This window comes from Onthophagus taurus, chromosome 3, assembly GCF_036711975.1.
Source record: "Onthophagus taurus isolate NC chromosome 3, IU_Otau_3.0, whole genome shotgun sequence".
NCBI lineage: Eukaryota > Metazoa > Arthropoda > Insecta > Coleoptera > Scarabaeidae > Onthophagus > Onthophagus taurus.
In genome coordinates, this window is record NC_091968.1 from 22,104,279 (window position 1) to 22,131,134 (window position 26,856).

Below are 26,856 nucleotides of genomic sequence, written 5' to 3' on the forward strand. Positions count from 1 at the left end.
AAAATAATTTTTATCTTTAATCACATTTTCAAGAAACGTCAAATCGATATGCGATATTTAAAAATTTATATAAAATGATTTGTTCACTCTGGAAGCTTATAATTTGGTATAACCTAACCTTAAAGGTTCCTTTATAACCTCAAAAAGTTTCATTTCTTAATCTCCAACCGTTTTGGAGAAAATTATTTTTAATCACACTTTTAAGAGACACCAAATCGATATGCGATTTTTAAAAATTTATATAAAATGAATTGTTCACTCAGGAAGGTTGTAATTTGGTATAACTTAGCCTTAAAGGTTCCTTTATAACCTCAAAAAGTTTCATTTCTTAATCTCCAACGGTTTTGGAGAAAATAATTTTTATCTTTAATCTCACTTTTAAGAAACGTCAAATAGATATGCTATCTTTGAAAAATTATATAAAATGAATTGTTCACTCTGGAAGCTTATAATTTGGTATAACCTAACCTTATAGGTTCTTTTATAACCTCAAAATGTTTCATTTCTTAATCTCCAACCGTTTTGGAGAAAATAATTTTTATCTTTAATCACATTTTCAAGAAACGTCAAATCGATATGCGATATTTAAAAATTTATATAAAATGATTTGTTCACTCTGGAAGCTTATAATTTGGTATAACCTAACCTTAAAGGTTCCTTTATAACCTCAAAAAGTTTCATTTCTTAATCTCCAACCGTTTTGGAGAAAATTATTTTTAATCACACTTTTAAGAGACACCAAATCGATATGCGATTTTTAAAAATTTATATAAAATGAATTGTTCACTCAGGAAGGTTGTAATTTGGTATAACTTAGCCTTAAAGGTTCCTTTATAACCTCAAAAAGTTTCATTTCTTAATCTCCAACCGTTTTGGAGAAAATAATTTTTTTCTGTAATCACACTTTTAAGAAACGTCAAATGATACGGTTTTTTATGAAAAATTTTTTTCTTTATCCCTTTCAATCATCATCAAATTAAATCTGTGATTAGGCTGATAATGGGTAAAAAACAACTTATCGTTAAAAATAACAGAAAGTAGCATTTATTAAATTTATTATAAATTATCACCATTAGCTATAATTACTAATAAAAAAAAATTACAATTTTAACATTTCCTAATCGAATCTTAAGTATAAAACTTAAAAATATAACCAGGTACAAATTTGTCTCGCAAATATAAAATAATAAATTAACAATCTAAAACGTATCTATTTTAAGGACACTCAAGATACTGTTCTTTATCACTAACAACGTTATCTTGCGTAATCATTATTTCGTCATTATTTTTTTGACATTCTTCCACTTTTTTGGCACACCTATGGTTCGAACTTGTGGGCGGAAAAACGTACGTCGGATTTAATTGCGCAAAATCAATATAAACTCGACTTTTATTTACATCTAATTGTTGAACTAACTCTTCGAACGTCGGCCTTAATTTCGGATCCTCCGACCAACACCTCAACATCAACGAATACAGCTCATCCGTACAAATTTCCGGCCGTTCCAACCGTTTCCCCACGTGCAAATGATAAAGTAACATTCGATCAGGAATTGTGTCATATGGAAAAGCTCCTAACGTTCCAATTTCCCACAAAACCACACCGAACGACCAAACGTCACTTTTATTGTCATAAATGTGCTCTTCGATAGCCTCCAAAGCCATCCATCGCAATGGAAGTTTGTTATGGCTCTTATTGATGTATGGCCCAGGTCGGGATAAACCGAAATCGGAGATCTTCAACACTTTATTCGCGTCGATTAAAATGTTTCTTGCCGCTAAATCACGATGGGTTATCGGAATTTTTTCTAAATGTGCCATCCCGCAAGCTATTTGAAGGGCGAAATGTTGTAATTCGGTGTGGTCCAAAAGCGATGATTGATCGACGTCAAATGTGAATTGATCTAGAGATGTTGGGGTTGGTGTTGTTGATAAATTTGTGTATTCGGCTAAAAATAAGAAAAAAATTGAATTCAAACACTACCCAGACATTTTTGAAGATTTCCAGAAGGTTTTGGCAGATGTCAAAATATCCCCAAAAGCTTTCTAATGACTTCCGTGATTGTCATAAAATGTCTAAACTCTTTTTGATTAGTTTTAGAGGTTTTCAGATGATACTCAAACATGTCAAAAAGACTCCAAATGCTTTGTAATGATTCCCTAAGTTACCCAGGAATTTCTAAGATTATCAAAAAAATTTAAGCGATACTTTACAATGGCAAAATAATCTCCAAAAGCTTCTTAATAACTTCCTACACTACCCAGAGATTTCCATAATTATCAAAAACTGTCAAAACGCATTCTAGACATTTTTGAAGATTTCCAGAAAGTTTTGAAAGATGTTAAAATATCTCCTAAAGCTTTCTAATGACTTCCACGATTATCAAATGACGCCTGACCTCTTTCTGATTACTTTTAGAGGTTCCCATATGACACTCAAACATTTCAAAAAGACTCCAAATGCTTTGTAATGATTTTCTAAGTTAACCAGGAATTTCTAAGATTATCAAAAAAGGTTTAACCTTTTTCTTGGCAGTTTTGAGGATTTCTAAGCGATACTTTACAATGACAAAATAATCTCCAAAAGCTTCTTAATAATTTCTTACACTACCCAGAGATTTCCATAATTATCAAAAACTGTCAAAACGCATTTTAGACATTTTTGAACATTTCCAGAATGTTTTGAAAGATGTTAAAATATCTCCTAAAGCTTTCTAATGACTTCCATGATTATCAAAAGATGTCTTAACTCTTTCTGATTACTTTTAGAGGTTTACATATGTCTTAATGATTTCCTAAACTACCCTGATTTCCTACTAACTGTCAAAACGCATTCTAGACATTTTTGAAGATTTGCAGAAGATTTTGAAACATGTCAAAATATCTCCAAAAGCATTGTAATGACTTCTATGATTATCAAAAAATGTTTAAACTCTTTCTAATTACTTTTAAAGGTTCCCAAATGGCACTCAAACATGTCAAAAAGACTTCAAATGCTTTGTAATGATTTCCTAAATTAACCAGGATTTCTAAGAATTTCTAAGATTATCAAAAACTATCTAAATATAGTTTAGATATCTTTGATGTTTTCCAGAAGGCTTTTAAATATGTCAAAATATCCCCAAAATCTTTGTAATGACTTCTATGATTATCAAAAAATGTTTAAACTCTTCCTGATTACTTTTAGAGATTCCCAAATGACATTTAAATATGTCAAAAAGATTCCAAATGCTTTGTAATGATTTCCTAAGTTAACCAGGGATTTTTAAGAATTTCTATGATTATCAAAAAATGTCTTAACTTTTTCTGGACACCTTTGAAGATTTCCTGGCAATACTCTACAATGACAAAAATCTCCAAAAGCTTCTTAATAATTTCCCACACTACCCTAATTTTGTACTAACTGTCAAAATGCATTCTAGACATTTTTAAAGATTTTGAAACATGTCGAAATATCTCTAAAAACTTTGTAATGACTTCCATGATTATCAAAAAAATTATTTAAATTGTTTCTGATTACTTTAAAAAGGACTCCAAATGCTTTGTAATAATTTTCTAAGTAAACCAGGCATTTCTGAGAATTTCTATGATTATCAAAAAATGTCTAAACTCTTTCTGGGCACCTGTGAAGATTTTCTGGCAACATTCTACAATGGTAAAAATCTCCAAAAGCTTCTTAATGATTTCCTACACAACCCTGATTTCCTACTAACTGCCAAAACGCATTCTAGACATTTTTGTAGATTTTCAGATGATTTTGAAACATGTCAAAATATCTCCAAAAGCTTTGTGATGACTTCCACGATTATCAAAAAATGTTTAAACTCTTTCTGATTACTTTTATAGGCCCCCAAATGATACTTTAACATGTCAAAAAGACTCTAAATGCTTTGTAATGATTTCCTAAGTTCATCAGGAGTTTCTAAGATTAACAAAAAATGTCCAAAGTCTTTCAGAGCATTTTTGAAGATGTTCAGGCGACACTCTACAATGTCAAAAAATCTACAACAGCTTCTTAATGATTTCTTACACTACCCAGACATTTGTAAGATTTCCATAGTTATCAAAAACTGTCAAAAAGCATTCTAGACAATTTTGAACATTTCCGGGAGATTTTGAAAGATGTCAAAATATGATTTTCATGATTATCAAAGAATTTCCAAACTCTCTCTGGTTACTTTTAGAGGTTCCCAGATGACACTCAAAGATTTCAAAAAGACTCCAAATGCATTGTAATGATTTCCTAAGTAAACCAGGCATTTCTAAGAATTTCTATGATTATCAAAATATGTCTAAACTCTTTCTGGGCACCTGTGAAGATTTTCTGGCAACATTCTACAATGGTAAAAATCTCCAAAAGCTTCTTAATGATTTCCTACACAACCCTGATTTCCTACTAACTGCCAAAACGCATTCTAGACATTTTTGTAGATTTTCAGATGATTTTGAAACATGTCAAAATATCTCCAAAAGCTTTGTGATGACTTCCACGATTATCAAAAAATGTTTAAACTCTTTCTGATTACTTTTATAGGCCCCCAAATGATACTTTAACATGTCAAAAAGACTCTAAATGCTTTGTAATGATTTCCTAAGTTCATCAGGAGTTTCTAAGATTAACAAAAAATGTCCAAAGTCTTTCAGAGCATTTTTGAAGATGTTCAGGCGACACTCTACAATGTCAAAAAATCTACAACAGCTTCTTAATGATTTCTTACACTACCCAGACATTTGTAAGATTTCCATAGTTATCAAAAACTGTCAAAAAGCATTCTAGACAATTTTGAACATTTCCGGGAGATTTTGAAAGATGTCAAAATATGATTTTCATGATTATCAAAGAATTTCCAAACTCTCTCTGGTTACTTTTAGAGGTTCCCAGATGACACTCAAAGATTTCAAAAAGACTCCAAATGCATTGTAATGATTTCCTAAGATAATCAGGGATTTCTAAGAATTTCCAAGATTATCAAAAAATGTGTAAACTCTTTCTGGGCATCTTTGAAGATTTCCAAGCAACACTCTACGATGGCAAAAAAAAATCCGAAAGCTCCTTAATGATTTCCTACACAACTCTGATTTCCTACCAACTGTCAAAACGAATTCTAAACATTTTTGAAGATTTTGAAACATACAAAATATTTCCAAAAGCTGTAATGACTTCCATGATTATCAACAAATGTTTAAATTCTTTCTGATTACTTTTACAGATTCTCAAATGACACTCAAACATGTCAAAAAGTCTCCAAATGCTTTGTAATGATTTCCTAAGTTAACCAGGGATTTTTAAGAATTTCTAAGATTATCAAAAAGTGTTCCAACTCTTTCTGGACACTTTAGAAAATTTCCAGGCAACACTCTACATTGGCGAAAAAATTTCTAAAAAGCTTCTTAATCATTTCCTACATTACCCTGATTTCCTACTAACTGCCAAAACGCATTTTAGACATTTTTGAAGATTTTGAAACATGTCAAAATATCTTCAAAAGTTTTGTAATGACTTCCATGGTTATCAAAAAATGTTCGAATTGTTGCTGATTAGTTTTATAGGTTCCCAAATGATACTCAAACATGTGAAAAGGACTCCAAATGCTTTGTAATGATTTCCTAAGTTAACCAGGGATTTCTAAGAATTTTTAAGATTATCAAAAAATGTCTAAATTCTTTCTGGGCACCTTTGAAGATTTTCAGGCAACACTGGAAATGATGGCAAAAAACCTGCAAAAGCTTTTTAATCATTTCCTACACTACCCTGATTTCCTACTAACTGTCAAAACGCATTCTAGATATTCTTAAAGATTTGCAGAAAATTTTGAGAGATGTCAAAATATCTCCAAAAGCTTTGTAATGACTTCCGTGATTATCATAAAATGTTTAAACTCTCTTTGATTCTCAACCATTTTTGAAGATTTCACAGAAGGTTTTGAGAGATGTCAAAATATCTCCAAAAGCTTTTTAATGACTTCCATGGTTATCAAAAGATATCTAAATGTATTCTAGATATCTTTAATGTTTTCTAGAAGATTTTCAAAAATGTCAAAATATCAGCCAAAGCTATCTAATAACTTCCATGATTATCATAAAATGTCCAAATTATTTCTAATTACTTTTAGAGGTTTCCAAATGACATTCAAACATATCAAAAAGACTTCAAATGCTTTACAATGATTTACTAAGTTAACCAGGAATTGCTAAGGATATCTATGATTATCAAAAACTGTCTAAATATATTTTAAATATCTTTAAGGTTTGCCAAAAGATTTTTAAAAATGTTATAATATCTCCAAAAGCTATCTAATGACTTCCATGATTATTAAAAAATGTCCAAACTGTTTCTAATTATTTATAGAGGTTCTAATATGACATTCAAACGTCTCGGAATGACTCCAAGTGCTTTACAATGATTTACTAAGTTAACCAGAAATTTCTAAGGATATTTATGATTATCAAAAACTGTCTAAATGTATTCTAGATATCTTTAATGTTTTCCAGAGAATTTTTAAAAATATCAAAATATCTCCAAAAGCTATCTAATGACTTCCATAATTATCAAAAAGTGTCTAAACTGTTTCTAATTACTTATAGAGGTTCCCAAATGACATTCAAACGTCTCGAAAAGACTCCAAATGTTTTACAATGATTTACTAGGTTAACCAGGAATTGCTAAGCATTTCTATGATTATCAAAAACTGTCTAAATGTATTCTAGATATCTTTAATGTTGTCCAGAACATTTTAAAAAATGTTAATATATCACCAAAAGCTATCTAATGACTTCCATGATTATCAAAGAATTTTTAAATTGTTTCTGATTACTTTTATAGGTTCCCAAATGACATTCAAACGTCTCAAAAAAACTAAAAATGCTTTACAATGATTTACTTAATGTATTCCAGAAGATTGTTAAAAATGGCAAAATATCTCCAAAAGCTCCTTAATGAGTTCTATGGTTATCAAAAAATGTCCAAACTTTATCTAATTACTTTTAGAGGTTCCCAAATGACATTCAAACATGTCGAAAAGATTCCAACTACTTTGTAATGGTTTTCTAAATTAATCAGAAATTTCTAAGGATTTCTATGATCATCAAAAACTGTCGAAATGTATTCTAGATATCTTTAATATTTTCCAGAAGATTTTTAAACATGTCAAAATATCCCCAAAAGCTATCTGATGACTTCCATGATTATCAAAAAATGTCTAAACTGTTTCTAATTACTTTTAGAGTTTCCCAGATGACATTCAAACATATCAATAAGATTCCAAATGCTTTGTAATGATTTCCTAAGCTAACCAGGATTATCAAAAACTGCCAAAACGCATTCTAAGCATTATTGACGATTTCTAGGAGATTTTGAAAGATGTCAAAATATCTCCAAGATGTTTCTCATGAAATCCATCACAATCAAACAATGTCTAAACACTTTCTGATTACTTTTAAATGTTACCAGATGACACTCAAACGTGTCAAAAGGACTCCAAATGCTTCGTAATGATTTCCTAAATTAACCAAGACCTTAGTAAACCTTAAATTTAATTAACTACTACTTACTACTTGTTGAAGGCTTCTTCGTTTTCTCAAATCTCGGCGAATTTGGGTTAATATACATCCCAGATCCATTGTAGACGTCATCATTATAATTAATTAGCTTCTTCTTCCACTTATCTCTCAAATTCATTAAGTAATGCTTCAAATCTCCGTAAGGAACGTATTCCATAATCATCATAAACGGTTCGTGAAGAGTGCAACATTTCAGCATCGTCACAATGTTGGGATGTTGCCCGATTTTTTTCATTATATCGATTTCCGCTCTGAAATCTTCGACCTCTTCAATCGAAGATTTTTCTCGCAACGTTTTAACAGCGACCGATTCTTCTTTGCCGTTAACGAGCGCGTTTCCAAGATAAACTTCGCCGAAGGCTCCTTTTCCAATTTCGTATAAAAGTTTCAAATGGTTTCTTGGGAATTCGAATTCATCGACCTCTCCTTCCTTAAATTAAAATTGTTATAAAAATTAAATTTTTTGGAAATTAACTTACGAGAATTTCGCTTTCGATGTACAACAAATTGTTTGTTTCGATCTTTTTCGTGGTTTCGGTAGCATAGCCGTAAATGTTGTGGTGGTTTCTTCGCCTTCGGTTTAAAAACCTCGAGATTAATAAAGCTTTAATTGTTCCTCGGCATTTATCGATGTACCAAAGTGCTATGATGACCAATAAGATAATTACCAAGATAAAAGTGTAGGAGATGTTGAGCCAAGGAGAAACATCCTAAAATTTATCTTTAAAATTACGAATTTAAAAACTTAATTGATTTAACCTGTTTTATGACTTCTAATCGCCTCAAATATCGTTCAGGGCAACCAAATTTGTTTGTAAAGGTAATTAATAAACATATATGGGGGTGATTTTCGGTAAAAATCAAAGCGGAATTATTCGAATCTAATAATTTATATTTAGGTTCCATTAAAGTGTATTGGGATGCAGAAAAATCGCCACAATTCTCAATTACGTAGGAAATAAACGTCACGTTCACTAAAACCGCTTCATCTTGGGGATTCCCAAAAATCCATTCAATTAAAAATTCGTCTTTGCGTTGATACTCCACGGTAATGTTCATCGGTAGCGGGAAATGGTTGCAATCGCATTTTCCATCGACACAATCTAGAAATGAATTATTTAATGATACACATAATTGCAAAAACATGTAATAAATCATACAAGGTATGGAGTAATTAAAAGATAGGCTTTCGAAGCTGTCATTAACTGTTATGAGATAAGTACAACCGAAATTGAGTTCGTCCCTGCTTCCGAGGAAATAATCGGGACCGTAGATGGTTTCTTCGATGTCAACACCACAATGAATGCTTGTGTTGGTACTTGGGATGTGTGTTAATGTAACTATTAAGAATTCGTGCAAAGAATCTGAAAAAGACGTTTAAATTAATGATGTATTAATGAGAATTTGATTAAATAGTACCGTCCCAGTTAAAATGGAATTGTAAATGATCTAAGAATTCGTCATATTCAATTACAACGCTGAGATTATTTCGTTCAAAGAAAAGTAACTGTTTATCGTTGTGGTAGATGTCGTCCGAATCCTGTAACAATAATTTTTTGCATTAAAACGAAATTGAAAATTGGATAATTTCTAAAGTATTCACTTTGAAATGTTTAAATTTGGTGTAACTTAACCTTAAAGGCTCCTTTATGAAATAAAAAAATTTTGTTTCTTTATTTTTAGCCGTTTTGGAGAAAATAATTTTTTTCTTTAACCATACTTTTAAGAAACGTCAAATCGATATGCGATTTTTAAAAATTCATATAAAATGAATTAGTCACACTGGAGGCTGATAATTTGGTATAACCTAACCTTAAAGGTTCCTTTATAACCTCAAAAAGTTTCATTTCTTTATTCTTAACAGTTTTGGAGAAAATAATATTTTTCTTTAACCACACTTTTAAGAAACGTCAAATCGATATGCGATTTTTAAAAATTTATATAAAATGAATTGGTCACACTGGAGGCTGATAATTTGGTATAACCTAACCTTAAAGGTTCCTTCATAACCTCAAAAAGTTTCATTTCTTTATTCTTAACAGTTTTGGAGAAAATAATATTTTTCTTTATTCACACTTTTAAGAAACGTCAAATCGATATGAGATTTTTAAAAATTTATATAAAATGAATTGGTCACACTGGAGGCTGATAATTTGGTATAACCTAACCTTAAAGGTTCCTTTATAACCTCAAAAAGTTTCATTTCTTTATTCTTAACAGTTTTGGAGAAAATAATATTTTTCTTTATTCACACTTTTAAGAAACGTCAAATCGATATGCGATTTTTAAAAATTTATATAAAATGAATTGGTCACACTGGAGGCTGATAATTTGGTATAACCTAACCTTAAAGGTTCCTTTGTAACCTCAAAAAGTTTCATTTCTTTATTCTTAACAGTTTTGGAGAAAATAATATTTTTCTTTATTCACACTTTTAAGAAACGTCAAATCGATATGCGATTTTTAAAAATTTATATAAAATGAATTGGTCACACTGGAGGCTGATAATTTGGTATAACCTAACCTTAAAGGTTCCTTTATAAGCTCAAAAAGTTTCATTTCTTTATTCTTAACAGTTTTGGAGAAAATAATATTTTTCTTTATTCACACTTTTAAGAAACGTCAAATCGATATGCGATTTTTAAAAATTTATATAAAATGAATTGGTCACACTGGAGGCTGATAATTTGGTATAACCTAACCTTAAAGGTTCCTTTATAACCTCAAAAAGTTTCATTTCTTTATTCTTAACAGTTTTGGAGAAAATAATATTTTTCTTTATTCACACTTAAGAAACGTCAAGTCGATATGCGATTTTTAAAAATTCATATAAAATGAATTGGTCACACTGAAGGCTGATAATTTGATATAACCTAACCTTAAAGGTTCCTTTATAAGCTCAAAAAGTTTCATTTCTTTATTCTTAACAGTTTTGGAGAAAATAATATTTTTCTTTATTCACACTTTTAAGAAACGTCAAATCGATATGCGATTTTTAAAAATTTATATAAAATGAATTGGTCACACTGGAGGCTGATAATTTGGTATAACTTAACCTTAAAGGTTCCTTTATAACCTCAAAAAGTTTCACATCTTTATTCTTAACAGTTTTGGAGAAAATAATATTTTTCTTTATTCACACTTTTAAGAAACGTCAAATCGATATGCGATTTTTAAAAATTTATATAAAATGAATTGGTCACACTAGAGGCTGATAATTTAGTATAACCTAACCTTAAAGGTTCCTTTATAACCTCAAAAAGTTTCATTTCTTTATTCTTAACAGTTTTGGAGAAAATAATTTTTTTCTTTATTCACACTTTTAAGAAACGTCAAATCGATATCCCCATCTGGCTGACCCTGATAGTGTCAACTTCTTTTTTTCTAAATCTGTTGCTGATGTTATTAAGCCTGACTCGGAGTTATTAACTTTCTATCATACCAGCCAATTAAGTCCTGACTGTACTCCTTTTACCTTCAAGAAAGTGTCTGTGGATTCTATTGAGCGGTATTTGCTTTTGTTGAAGTCTACTAGTGTTGGCTCGGATGATATTTCTCTAGATATGGTTAGGTTGTGTTGTCCTCGTATTTTGAATGTTCTCTGTCATATTTTCAACTTTTGTCTGATAATGTCGGTTTATCCTAAGGCATGGAAATGTGGTCTGGTGACTCCTGTTCCTAAAATGAAACCAGTTAAAGAGCTTAAAGATTTGAGGCCTATTACTATCCTTCCGGTTTTGTCTAAAGTATTAGAGAAAATTATGGCGGAGCAACTAAGATCCTTTTTAGATACTTATAATATACTACCAGATAAACAATCTGGTTTTAGGAATCAGTATAGCTGTGCCACAGCGCTTCTTGATTTGACTGATGATATATACAGAGCTCTTGATGCTGATAGATCTACTGTGCTTGTGTTGCTTGATTTTAGTAAGACATTTGATATCTTGAATCACGACCTTTTGTTGGCTATTCTTAAATTTGTTGGTTTGTCTGAGTGTGCTGTTTCTTTGTTTAAGGGTTATCTGTTTGATAGAACGCAGGCGGTTAGGGTGGGGTCACAGTGTTCTGATTCTATTGAATTGGTTGCTGGTGTTCCGCAAGGATCTATCCTTGGTCCTATCTTATTTACAATTTATACCAGCAATTTATTCTCAAAGTTAAAGTATTGTTCTTATCATCTTTATGCTGATGATTCCCAACTGTATCTAGATTTCCTGCCTGGTGAGCGATCGGAAGCTTGTGATAAAGTAACGGAGGATTTAAATCACTTATGTTTGGAAATTAAGAGACATGCTCTTTTGATCAACGCTGACAAGACTCAATGTATTTTATTTACTAAAAAGGGTAGTTTATTTGTTAATAAGGATGATATTAATATTAGGATGCTCGGAGTGCAGTTAGGACTGACCAATTCGGTTAAGAGTTTAGGTCTTATTATTGATGATCAACTTGCGTTTGGTGAGCATATTAATTTATTATGTAGGCGTGCTTATGGTTCCCTAAGAAGACTCTACTGTAGTAAGATGTTTTTATCGCAGGGTTTGAAACGACTCCTTTGTGATTCTCTTGTATTGTCTCACTTTAATTATTGTAATGTTGTATTTGGTTCATGTTTATCCCAGGAGAGTTTAAGGAGGGTTCAGCTTGTGCAGAATTCGTATCTTCGTTTTATGTATAATCTTCGAAGAGATGATCATGTATCGCAAGTTTTGTTATCTAGTGACTGGCTGAATATGCGACAGAGGGTTGTGGTTCACTACTTGTCTTTCATCTACGGTCTTATTACATCCGGCAAGCCGCCTTATCTGAGTCGTAAAATTACGTTCAGGACGGATGTTCATAACCTGAATCTCCGGCACAGATTTTGTTTAAATATTCCTTCGCATAGGTCTTCAAAATTCAAGTGTTCATTTTCGTACCAGGTTGCTCGTTTTTGGAATTTGATTCCTGGTTATGCGAGGTGTGCCGGCTCGGCTCGTGCGTTCAAACTCATTGTTTTACGCGAGAGGGTGTTTGATATATTTTTGTAATGCGCAATTTTATTTTTGTTCTGTTTAATTGGAATGTTTCTTTTTATTTTGTTTTGTTTAATTTTTTTTTTTTCATTATAACAGTTTATATATTATTTACTTTAATTATTTTTATAACGGTTATTACTGTGGTCTTTCGATATTTGCCGACCTTATGGGGTGCAAGTTATATTAGTGGCACTTTTGCCTTTTCTGCTCTTGCAGCCATTGAGCTTGAATTGTGAATTGTATATTTCTTGATTTATTCTTATTTTGTTGTCTATTTGGCTCAATAAAGTATTATTATTATCATATGCGATTTTTAAAAATTTATATAAAATGAATTGGTCACACTGGAGGCTGATAATTTAGTATAACCTAACCTTAAAGGTTCCTTTATAACCTCAAAAAGTTTCATTTCTTTATTCTTAACAGTTTTGGAGAAAATAATATTTTTCTTTATTCACACTTTTAAGAAACGTCAAATCGATATGCGATTTTTAAAAATTTATATAAAATGAATTGGTCACACTGGAGGCTGATAATTTGGTATAACCTAACCTTAAAGGTTCCTTTATAACCTCAAAAAGTTTCATTTCTTTATTCATAACAGTTTTGGAGAAAATAATATTTTTCTTTATTCACCCTTTTAGAAGCGTCAAATCGATATGCGATTTTTCAAAATTTATATAAAATGAATTGGTCACACTGGAGGCTGATAATTTAGTATAACCTAACCTTAAAGGTTCCTTTATAACCTCAAAAAGTTTCATTTCTTTATTCTTAACAGTTTTGGAGAAAATAATTTTTTTCTTTAACCACACTTTTAAGAAACGTCAAATCGATATGCGATTTTTAAAAATTTATATAAAATGAATTGGTCACACTGGAGGCTGATAATTTGGTATAACCTAACCTTAAAGGTTCCTTTATAACCTCAAAAAGTTTCATTTCTTTATTCTTAACAGTTTTGGAGAAAATAATATTTTTCTTTATTCACACTTTTAAGAAACGTCAAATCGATATGCAATTTTTAAAAATTTATATAAAATGAATTGGTCACACTGGAGGCTTATAACTTGGTATAACCTAACCTTAAAGGTTCCTTTATAACCTCAAAAAGTTTCATTTCTTTATTCTTAACAGTTTTGGAGAAAATAATATTTTTCTTTATTCACACTTTTAAGAAACGTCAAATCGATATGCGATTTTTAAAAATTTATATAAAATGAATTGGTCACACTGGAGGCTGATAATTTGGTATAACCTAACCTTAAAGGTTCCTTTATAACCTCAAAAAGTTTCATTTCTTTATTCTTAACAGTTTTGGAAAAAATAATTTTTTTCTTTAACCCCACTTTTAAGAAACGTCAAATCGATATGCGATTTTCAAAATCGTATATCAAACGAATTGTTTACCCCGGTAGCTTATAATTTGGTATAACATAACCTTAAAGGTTCCTTTATAACCTCAAAAAGTTTCATTTCTTTATTCGTAACCGTTTTGGAGATAATAATTTTTTTCTTTAAGAAACGTCAAACCAATACGCGATTTTTAAAAATTTATATAAATTAAATTGCTCACATTGAAAGGTTATAATTTGGCATAACCTAACCTTAACGGTTCGTTTATAACCTCAAAAAGTTTCATTTCTTTATTCGTAACCGTTTTGGAGATAATAATTTTTTTCTTTAACCCCACTTTTAAGAAACGTCAAATCGATATGCGGTTTTCAAAAATGTATATCAAACGAATTGTTCACCCAGGAAGCTTATAGTTTGGTATAACCTAACCTTAAAGGTTCCTTTATAACCTCAAAAAGTTTCATTTCTTTATTCGTAACCGTTTTGGAGATAATAATTTTTTTCTTTAACCCCACTTTTAAGAAACGTCAAACCAATACGCGATTTTTAAAAATTTATATAAATTAAATTGCTCACATTGAAAGGTTATAATTTGGCATAATCTAACCTTAAAGGTTCCTTTATAACCTCAAAAAGTTTCATTTCTTTATTCGTAACCGTTTTGGAGATAATAATTTTTTTCTTTAACCCCACTTTTAAGAAACGTCAAACCAATACGCGATTTTTAAAAATTTATATAAATTAAATTGCTCACATTGAAAGGTTATAATTTGGCATAATCTAACCTTAAAGGTTCCTTTATAACCTCAAAAAGTTTCATTTCTTTATTCGTAACCATTTTGGAGATAATAATTTTTTTCTTTAACCCCACTTTTAAGAAACGTCAAACCGATATACGATTTTCAAAAATTTATTTCAAACGAATTGTTCACCCCGGAAGCTTATAATTTGGTATAACCTAACCTTAAACGTTCCTTTATAACTTCAAACAATTTCATATCTTAATTTCTAACCGTTTTGATGAAATTAATTTTTAAATATATAGATTTTTTAAGTTTACATAAAGTGGATTTAGAAATTACGCTTCCGATTAACACCTGTCATATTATCACGTATTCTTCAAGCATCTGTCGTTTGAACAACAAGGTGTCGATTATTCCCCCGTTTTACTCAGAGTTTCATAATATTTGCTTAAACATCGATAATATTTGTCATATTATCTGAAGGTGAGCTAAAAAGTTGATAACAAAATTTATAGTTTAAGTTAGGTTAGTTGTATTTTTTATATATAATATTTCGGTAGATTAATGACACAATATTAGAACGTGAAAATTATCAGAAAAGTGTGTACCCACATTAAGATAAGTAGTAAAAAAAATTAATGGATAATTCGATAACCACACCAAAAACACTTCGATGACTTAGTCCACGTCAGGGTATGGCTAAAGTCTAAAATTTCAACAAAATACCTGTTAGGTTCTAAATTTAAATTCGCGTTTACATGTGGAGAAGACAAATAAAGTCGAATCTAAATATGTTATGATCTTCTTTCGGTGAATAATTATTGTAGGTACAATACACAATGTCAAGTTATTAAAAAACGAAAACAGTCATAAATTTCCTTTCAATGTGTGTTTAAAACATAATAAAAGTTTAGTAACTAAACAAGGTTAACATAACATAGTTGGTCCACTATTTTGTCAGGAAAAATCAAAATATCTCCTCGTGTGCTTCACTTTCAACCATTAATTTAACAAGTGTGTGTTAAATATAGAGGTTTAAATTCAAAACATAATCCGAAATTAAATTATTCCGTAAAAACTCATAAAAAAAACCATAAATTATTATGTATAAATGTTATCGTAACGAACATTAATAAGAATTATTGTGTAAACAATGCATTCTTTTTTGTAAACTTTTTAAGTTTTTGGGGTGATATATAAAAAGAACTTACCTCAATACACAACGAAATCGAACACAACATCACGATGTATATAAAAAATGGCCTAAAAATTTCACTCATTTTTTAACTTCATTAACTAATTACATCTGGAAAGAAAAATCGTAAAAAAATGTTATATTTTTAACCCAAACAGTTTCTTCGACCCTTTTCTTTGAGTGGTGATGAAATTTTTAAGCAAAATAAACTTGAATGACATCTTTATAGACGGAAGTACTGAACAAATACTTGGAAATGTGAGATTTTTTTAAGAAAATAGGATAAAAGCAACATTAATTCATGATTCATGTGTTTTGTTCTAGGGATATTATTAGATTATGATTTTAAATTGATTTTTTAAAATGTTGGAGAGAAAATTAAGTGAAAATTAGGTTCTAATTTTGTTATTTATAAATTATATGAAACTGAAAATTTTTGATCTGAGATATCAAAAAACCGCTTTCATCATTAAATTAATTAGAGAATTCTAAATGACTACTACTAATATTTGGTCGTTTTCAATTTTAAATATAACCTACAAAAATTATTTTTAACTCAACACTAAAACTGATTCGCAAACTTTTTTAGGTTAATTTTAAAAATTTATTTCTCAAAAACGAATCAAGATACCAAAAAACCGTTTTCACCATTAAATTTGTTAGGATATTCTAAATAACTACTATTAATTTGGTCTTTTCAATTTTAAACATAACCTACAAAAATAATTTTTAACTCAACACTAAATATGACATCAATGTGATTGGTAATTTTTGTAGGTTAACTTTAAAAACTCAATTCTCAAAAACGAATAGATATATGAAAAAACCGTTTTCACCATTAAATTTGTTAGGGAAGTCTAAATAACTACTATTAATTTGCTCTTTTCAATTTTAAGCATAATCTATAAAAATTATTTTTAACTCAACACTAAAACTGATTCGCAAATTTTTTAGGTTAACTTTAAAAATTTATTTCTCAAAAACGAATGAAGGTATCAAAAAATTATTTTCATCATTAAATTCATTAGAGAATTCTAAATAAATACTATTAATTTGGTTTTTTCACTTTTAAACATAACCTACAAAAATAATTTTTAACTTAACACTAAATATGACATCAATGTGAATGGTAATTTTTGTAGGTTGACTTTAAAAATTCATTTCTCAAAAACGAATAGAGATATCAAAAAACCGTTTTCACTATTCAATTCGCCAGAGAATTCTAAATAAATACTATTAATTTGGTCTTTTCAATTTTAAACATAACCTACAAACATAATTTTTAACTCAACACTAAATATGACATCAAGGTGATTGCTAATTTTTTAGGTTAACTTTAAAAATACATTTCTCAAAAACGAATAGAGATATCAAAAAACCGTTTTCACCATTAAATTTGTTAGAGAATTCTAAATAACTACTATTAATTTGGCCTTTTCAATTTTAAACATAACCTACAAAAATAATTTTTAACTCAACACTAAATATAACATCAATGTGATTGGTAATTTTTTTAGGTTAACTTTAAAAATTCATTTCTCAAAAACGAATAGAGATATCAAAAAACAGTTTTCACCATTAAATTTGTTAGAGAATTCTAAATAACCACTATTAATTTGGTCTTTTCAATTTTAAACAAAACCTACAAAAATTATTTTTAACTCAACACTAAATATGATATCAATGTGATTGGTAATTTTTTAGGTTAACTTTAAAAACTCATTTCTCAAAAACGAATAGAGATATCAAAAAACCATTTTCACCATTAAATTTGTTGGAGAATTCTAAATAACTACTATTAATTTGGTCTTTTCAATTTTAAACATAACCTACAAAAACAATTTTTAACTCAACACTAAATATGACATCAATGTGATTGGTAATTTTTGTAGGATAAATTTAAAAACTCATTTCTCAAAAACGAATAGGGATATCAAAAAACCGATTTCACCATTAAATTTGTTAGGAAATTCTAAATAACTACTATTAATTTGCTCTTTTCAATTTTAAGCATAATCTATAAAAATTATTTTTAACTCAACACTAAAACTGATTCGCAAATTTTTTAGGTTAACTTTAAAAATTTATTTCTCAAAAACGAATGAAGGTATCAAAAAATTATTTTCATCATTAAATTCGCCAGAGAATTCTAAATAAATACTATTAATTTGGTCTTTTCAATTTTAAACATAACCTACAAACATAATTTTTAACTCAACACTAAATATGACATCAAGGTGATTGCTAATTTTTTAGGTTAACTTTAAAAATACATTTCTCAAAAACGAATAGAGATATCAAAAAACCGTTTTCACCATTAAATTTGTTAGAGAATTCTAAATAACTACTATTAATTTGGCCTTTTCAATTTTAAACATAACCTACAAAAATAATTTTTAACTCAACACTAAATATAACATCAATGTGATTGGTAATTTTTTTAGGTTAACTTTAAAAATTCATTTCTCAAAAACGAATAGAGATATCAAAAAACAGTTTTCACCATTAAATTTGTTAGAGAATTCTAAATAACCACTATTAATTTGGTCTTTTCAATTTTAAACAAAACCTACAAAAATTATTTTTAACTCAACACTAAATATGATATCAATGTGATTGGTAATTTTTTAGGTTAACTTTAAAAACTCATTTCTCAAAAACGAATAGAGATATCAAAAAACCATTTTCACCATTAAATTTGTTGGAGAATTCTAAATAACTACTATTAATTTGGTCTTTTCAATTTTAAACATAACCTACAAAAACAATTTTTAACTCAACACTAAATATGACATCAATGTGATTGGTAATTTTTGTAGGATAAATTTAAAAACTCATTTCTCAAAAACGAATAGGGATATCAAAAAACCGATTTCACCATTAAATTTGTTAGGAAATTCTAAATAACTACTAATAATTTGGTCTTTTCAATTTTAAACATAACCTACAAAAATAATTTTTAACTCAACACTAAATATGACATCAATGTGATTGGTAATTTTTGTAGGTTAACTTTAAAAACTCATTTCTCAAAAACGAATAGAGATATCAAAAAACCGTTTTCACCATTAAATTTGTTAGGAAATTCTAAATAACTAATAATAATTTGGTCTTTTCAATTTTAAACATAACCTACAAAAATCATTTTTAACTCAACACCAAATATGACATCAATGTGATTGGCAATTTTTGTAGGTTAACTTTAAAAACTCATTTCTCAAAAAGGAATAGAGATATCAAAAAACCGTTTTCACCATTAAATTTGTTAGGAAATTCTAAATAACTGCTATTAATTTGGTCTTTTCAATTTTAACCATAACCTATAAAAATAATTTTTAACTCAACACTAAATATGACATCAATATGATTGGTAATTTTTGTAGGTTAACTTTAAAAATTCATTTCTCAAAAACGAATGGAGATATCAAAAAACCGTTTTCACCATTAAATTTGTTAGAGAATTCTAAATAACTACTATTAATTTGGTCTTTTCAATTTTAAATATAACCTACAAAAATAATTTTTAACTCAACACTAAATATGACATCAATGTGATTGGTAATTTTTGTAGGTTAACTTTAAAAACTCATTTCTCAAAAACGAATAGAGATATCAAAAAACCGTTTTCACCATGCAATTTGTTAGAGAATTCCAAATAACCACTATTAATTTGGTCTTTTCAATTTTAAACATAACCTACAAAAATAATTTTTAACTCAACACTAAATATGACATCAATGTGATTGGTAACTTTTGTAGGTTAACTTTAAAAACTCAGTTCTCAAAAACGAATAGAGATATCAAAAAACCGTGTTCACCATTAAATTCGCCAAAGAATTCTAAATAAATACTATGAATTTGGTCTTTTCAATTTTAAACATAACCTACAAAAATTATTTTTAACTCAACACTAACACTGTTTCGCAAATTTTTTAGGTTAACTTTAAAAATTTATTTCTCAAAAACGAATCGAGATATCAAAAAAATATTTTCACCATTAAATTCGCCAGAGAATTCTAAATAAATACTATTAATTTGGTGTTTTCAATTTTAAACATAACCTACAAAAATAATTTTTAACTCAACACTAAATATGACATCAATGTGATTGGTAACTTTTGTAGGTTAACTTTAAAAACTCATTTCTCAATAACGAATAGAGATATCAAAAAACCGTGTTCACCATTAAATTTGTTAGGGAATTCTAAATAACTACTATTAATTTGGTCTTTTCGATTTTAAATATAACCTACAAAAATTATGTTTAACTCAACACCAAAACTGATTCGCAAATTTTTTAGGTTAACTTTAAAAATTTATTTCTCAAAAACGAATCGAGGTATCAAAAAATTATTTTCATCATTAAATTCATTAGAGAATTCTAAATAAATACTATTAATTTGGTCTTTTCAATTTTAAACATAACCTACAAAAATAATTTTTAACTCAACACCAAATATGACATCAATGTGATTGGTAATTTTTGTAGGTTAACTTTAAAAACTCATTTCTCAAAAACGAATAGAAATATCAAAAAACCGTTTTCACCATTAAATTTGTTAGAGAATTCTAAATAACTACTATTAATTTGGTCTTTTCAATTTTAAATATAACCTACAAAAATTATGTTTAACTCAACACCAAAACTGATTCGCAAATTTTTTAGGTTAACTTTAAAAATTTATTTCTTAAAAACGAATCGAGGTATCAAAAAATTATTTTCATCATTAAATTCATTAGAGAATTCTAAATAAATACTATTAATTTGGTCTTTTCAATTTTAAACATAACCTACAAAAATAATTTTTAACTCAACACCAAATATGACATCAATGTGATTGGTAATTTTTGTAGGTTAACTTTAAAAACTCATTTCTCAAAAACGAATAGAAATATTAAAAAACCGTTTTCACCATTAAATTTGTTAGAGAATTCTAAATAACTACTATTAATTTGGTCTTTTCAATTTTAAATATAACCTATACAAATTATTTTTAACTCAACACCAAAACTGATTCGCAAATTTTTTGGGTTAACTTTAAAAATTTATTTCTCAAAAACGAATGGAGGTATCGAAAAATTATTTTCATCATTAAATTCATTAGAGAATTCTAAATAGATACTATTAATTTGGTTTTTTCAATTTTAAACATAACCTACAAAAATTATTTTTAACTCAACACTAAAAATGACATCAATGTGATTGGTAATTTTTTTAGGTTAACTTTAAAAATACATTTCTCAAAAACGAATAGAGCTATCAAAGAACTGTTTTTACCATTAAATTTGTTAGAGAATTTTAAATAACTACTATTAATTTGGTCTTTTCAATTTTAAATATAACCTATACAAATTATTTTTAACTCAACACTAAAACTGATTCGCAAATTTTTTAGGTTAACTTTAAAAATTTATTTCTCAAAAACGAATCGAGGTATCAAAAAATTATTTGCATCATAAGAATTCATTAGAGAATTCTAAATAACCACTATTAATTTGGCCTTTTCAATTTTTAACATAACATAAAAAAATTATTTTTAACTCGCACTTAAACTGATTCGCAAATTTGAAGAGTTGAGTTTAAAAAATTATATCAATTGGTGTTTATGAAAATTAAGAAATTATTTATATTTAATTTATAAATCGTTCATTATCTCATAATGATATCTCAATTAGTTCTTGAAATACAATTTTTTACAATTTTCCATGTTATATATGTACGTATTTTATTAAATCATTTATCATGGTGAAATTCCGTTTTAAAACTCTCATTTCAATTATGTGATAAAATATTTAATCACAATCAAATACATTTAGCTATTAATTAATCGATATCTATAATTCAAGAGTTCGTATTTTGATATAAATTTAATTTCTCAAACTTCCCTTAACATTGTTTACTCGGGATCGTTATAGAGGTTTACTCATCTAATTGATTTGGTAAACATAGCACCATAATGACGTAGCAACTTGAAATGTTTGCCATAAACTTTTTTTTTAATCAAAGTATTTGTTTATTCATCTACCGGCTTTATTCTTTTCTTATATTATGAATTTGCGATTTAACGAAATAACATAAAAATAAATCAACAATCTTATCTTCAAGTAGCATTTAAAAAAATTAAAATCTACTTTAGATTATATTTAGAGATACAACAATTTATTTAACTTATTAAATATTAATTATTATAAAAATACCTTGTTTTCATTTAATTTTATCACATTCCTCACAATTTCTTTTTTTTGCAATTTTTTTATTAATTAATTCAGTACAAATCCCACTCAAAAAAAAGGTTGAACATTTTTTGTTAAAACTTACAAAAAGTAACATTATTTTAAGAAAATCCTTATCTTGACCACGTTTAATTCTTAATTAATACAATCCACCACAATCATTTTAACTTGTACGATGAAAAAGCGATTCTTTCAAAAAAAATTGTTTTTTGTTGTACCTTAAGATAAGAAAAATGATCTTATCTATGTCCGCGATGCGCGAATGTCGACGTAGAACTGACCGATTATCCGTTAAAGTTCGAGATTAATATCATCGTTTCAGTATGATAACGTTTGAAGAGTATCGAGCTGTTCAAACAATTTCTTTAGAATTAAGATTACCTCTCTTATATTGAAAGTAAATATTGAGAACACTTAAATGAATCGTGTCAGTAAAATCTCGATATAACAAATCTCGTTAAAACGTATTGATGTTACGTATTTATATTGAACGTATTATTATTATTTATCTACGACTGCTTGGATAAGTCATCATTACCACACTCATTTGAGTTACGTAATGAAGTTCATTACCACACTGGTTTCATTACGTAACGCATTTTAGCCCAATCAGAACAGGCTTAATTTATTGAAACGAGAAAGTACAAAAGAAAAAGTGTTACCTATTTAAAGAGAAACAATACTATTTATTATAAACATCGATTCTTATGTTTTTACATTTCGAAACATTTATTCCAGATGAGTAAACATGTTTTTGAAACTGACATTAATTCAAAATTGTTAATAATCATTTCAAAATATTTTTATAAATGTCAAGATAGATCTTTTTAAAGAAATTGATTTTTAAGTAATTTTTAGCAGTCGTAGATAAAGTGTTGTATATCACGCGTGGGCTAGAGCATAATTACAGCACTCGTGTGTTTACACGATGTTTCTAACCCACTTGTACCACTTGTAATATAAATAACTATAACATCGTATATTAAATACATTACCATATCTATATACAGGGTGATTTATAACATACGGAGCAGATTAAAAGAGCAAGTACTAGGGGCGAAACTGAAGATATTTTCTTAATAATGTTTTGACTACAACGTAATAATCACAAAGATATAGAGCATTAAAGTTGAATTAATTGCCCAGCATTTCTTACGATATACGGTATTACACTACGTTTAAATTCAAACTGCGAATATTCGGGGTTACTTAAGCAATGCCTGATTAGCACCAATAATAAAATCTTTGTAATATGGCAGTTACGGCTATTTAAAAATTTGTTAAATCACTCAAAAACTGGTGTTTGTTTTTTGAGAACCGCTGATACCATGTTTTTATTGCTGTCAATCCAGTTGACTTGGTTACCTAGCAACGGACATGTCATTTAATTTTAATAATCAATGTCATTTAACGTCAAAATTAGAATTTTTACTAATCAAAAAATACAATGGTAATGTACAGTAACGAAGAATACGTAGATATGCTTATTATTTATGGAGCTGCTGGAGAAAACGCTGCACACGCAAGACGTCTGTATTTAGAACGATATCCAAATCGACAGATCCCTTCTGAAAACACTTTTTTTCGGTTAATCCAGCGGGGAAGAGAGAGGAAATTTGCAACCTAAGAAAGGTCTTGGTGGCGGTAGACCAAACAGACATGGAGTGAATGTGGAAGAAGAAATTCTAGAAATTGTGGAAGCGGATCGAAGCACGAGTACTCGTCAAATTTCTCACCAACTCGAGGTATCCCAGAATTTTGTTTGGCGTACGTTGAAAAGTAACGGTTTACACCCCTATCATTTTCAAAAAGTGCAAGGACTGACTCCCGCTGACTATCCTTTGCGGTTGCAATTTTGCGAGTGGCTACTAAATCGTACCAACAGAGAAGCAGATTTTGCGGACAGTATACTGGTAACGGATGAATGCTGTTTTACCAGAAATGGTGTTCTAAATGTTCACAATTCCCATGTGTGGTCGGACGAAAATCCACACGTTATTCTTCAAGGCTCTTTTCAACAACGATTCAGAGTGAATCTATGGGCGGGAATTGTGAACAATACGTTAATAGAACCTTTCGAATTACCAGGAACTTTTAATGGAACTTCTTATTTACAGTTTTTACAAGAAAATCTGCCAGTACTCCTGGAAGATATTCCGCTACTTATGCGACGTGAGATGTGGTTTATGCACGACGGTTGTCCTGCACATTTTAGTCGTAATGTACGAGATTTCCTCGATAATGCTTTTCGGCAAAAATGGATTGGTCGAGGTGGACCTATTCCATGGCCACCACGTAGTCCCGATCTTAACCCATTGGACTTTTTTTATGGGGATTCATGAAGGATAGAGTATATGCCACCGAGGTTAATACAATTGACGAACTACGACATCGCATCACTGCCGCTACAGAGGACATACGTCCACGATTTCCACGTTTATCGTTAAATTGGATTCGTCGTGCGCAGTTGTGCGTCGAAATGCAAGGACAGCACTTTGAACATATGTTATAAAGAGATTATTATTATGTTATTTTCTTGTTTTAGAGATTTTGTAATTTTGCATTTAAAACATTATTATTATCCGTTTCATAAATCAACATCTATTATTTCTTTTCATAAATTACGTATTAAAACTAAACAATTACTACTTTGACAGCTCCTTCAAAAATGAGGATGGCGTTGACAAGTATTTTAATTGTTCTTTAGTGAATATCAGCGGTTCTCAAAGGTTGACGCTAACTTATTTAAAAAATTAACATGCGATATCTATGTAACTATTAAGATTTTAACAAAACATTATTAAGAAAATCTCTTCAGTTTGACGTCAAGTACCTACCCATTTAGTCTCCTCCGTATGTTATAAATCACCCTGTATATAAAAATGAATCTTTGTCTGTATGTCCTTTATAGAATCGTAAACTATGCATTTGATCATGTGATGATCTTTAGCAAAGTTGTTGTGCATGAGCCCACGAAGGTTTCTAAGTTCGTACGACCAATTTTCGACAATTCTCGAAATCAATAAAATGACTCAAAATGAATTGAATATTTGCGTAATGTCTTTTCTTCAAATTTATTTTAGTTGGTGGCGTAGCAACGCGCGCAGGGTACACTGAGGGAAATATATTCTTGAACGAAGATTATTACTCTTGGCACAAGCTTATCATATTCTTGTATATCCACAAGAAGATCATTTTGTTAAGTGAAGAAAAACCACATATTCTCAAAGCAAGTATACAAATATTCTCGATTCTCAAGAAAACGAATTCTTAGTGAAAGTAAATCGATCATTTTAAAAGGAATATCTTAGTGTTGCGTCAACAATCCCATTTTCATATCGAGAATAAATTTCTTATGTCAAGAATAACGTATCTTTCTTTTTAGAAAAACTTATTAATGTAACAACAATCTTGTATTATTCTTCATTTGAGTATTATAAATATTGACCCAAGAATGAATTTTTTGATACAAAGAATTGATATTCTTCGATGCTAAGAATATGAGACATTTCATTCGATAATATTTCTATTCTTAAAACAAAAAAATATTTTTGTTTTAAGAGTATCTTATACTTGTTTCTAAGAAATACATTCAAGAATAAATTTTTCTTGAAAGTCAAGAATAATTTCCCTCAGTGTACAGCTAGTTTAAATATAAATGTTAGTGCAGTTTAGGGATTTATTCTGTATCATTACAAAGTGGTAATAGATAAATATGAAATAAGTATGGATTATGATTTCTTAATGCGTTAGGAATATTTTTTATTGATATCGTAAATCTCCATCAGTTTTAGTTCTTACGTTATACTTGATTTTATTAAGAAACATCGTCCAATTTAGACATTTTGTGATTTATTCTGTATCATTAGAAATTGATGATAAGTAAACATGAAATAATTATGTATTATGATTTCTTGATGCATGAGGAATATTTTTTATTCAGAAGGTTTTTCACCATCGGTTTTAGTTCTTACGTTATTGTTGATTTTATTAAGAAAAATCGTCCAATTTAGACATTTTGTGATTTATTCTGTATCATTAGAAACTGGTGATAGATAAACATGAAATAATTATAGATTATGATTTCTTGATGCATGAGGAATATTTCTTATTCATAACGTTTTTCACCATCGGTTTTAGTTCTTACGTTATTGTTGATTTTATTAAGAAAAATCGTCCTATTTTGACATTTTGTGATTTATTCTATATCATTAAAAACTGGTGATAGATAAACATAAAATAATTATGGATTATGATTTCTTGATGCATTAGGAGTGATTTTTATTGATAACGTCTTTCTCCATCAGTTTTAGTTATTACGTTATTGTTAATTTTATTAAGAAAAATCGTCCTATTTTGACATTTTGTGATTTATTCTATATCATTAAAAACTGGTGATAGATAAACATGAAATAATTATGGATTATGATTTCTTGATGCATGAGGAATATTTCTTATTCATAACGTTTTTCACCATCGGTTTTAGTTCTTACGTTATTGTTGATTTTATTAAGAAAAATCGTCCTATTTTGACATTTTGTGATTTATTCTATATCATTAAAAACTGGTGATAGATAAACATGAAATAATTATGGATTATGATTTCTTGATGCATTAGGAGTGATTTTTATTGATAACGTCTTTCTCCATCAGTTTTAGTTCTTACGTTATTGTTGATTTTATTAAGAAAAATCGTCCAATTTTGACGTTTTGTGATTTATTCTATATCATTAAAAACTGGTGATAG

At 28.7% G+C, this 26,856-nt stretch overlaps 1 protein-coding gene across 1 annotated transcript; it reads right to left on the minus strand.

Moving 5' to 3' along the window:
- Window positions 1–1,021: 1,021 nt before the first annotated feature.
- Window positions 1,022–16,020, minus strand: LOC111420768 (vascular endothelial growth factor receptor 1-like). Its single transcript, XM_071195340.1, has 7 exons — window positions 15,892–16,020; window positions 8,980–9,100; window positions 8,721–8,924; window positions 8,320–8,663; window positions 8,040–8,270; window positions 7,552–7,990; window positions 1,022–1,949 (listed from the first exon to the last, which is right to left on the minus strand). Exons 1-7 carry the CDS (start codon window positions 15,958–15,960, stop codon window positions 1,216–1,218), a joined length of 2,142 nt encoding a protein of 713 aa, XP_071051441.1. The 5' UTR covers window positions 15,961–16,020; the 3' UTR covers window positions 1,022–1,215.
- Window positions 16,021–26,856: the final 10,836 nt, after the last annotated feature.

Bases quoted from the DNA above. Each gene is read 5' to 3' on its own strand.
- LOC111420768 (XM_071195340.1), bottom strand. From the start codon at position 15,960: ATGAGTGAAATTTTTAGGCCATTTTTTATATACATCGTGATGTTGTGT. The intron at 7,991-8,039 runs GTAAGTTAATTT...TTTTAATTTAAG, and splicing joins ACATCGAAAGCGAAATTCTC to GAAGGAGAGGTCGATGAATT. The intron at 1,950-7,551 runs GTAAGTAGTAGT...TCTTATTTTTAG, and splicing joins GAAGAAGCCTTCAACAAGTA to CCGAATACACAAATTTATCA.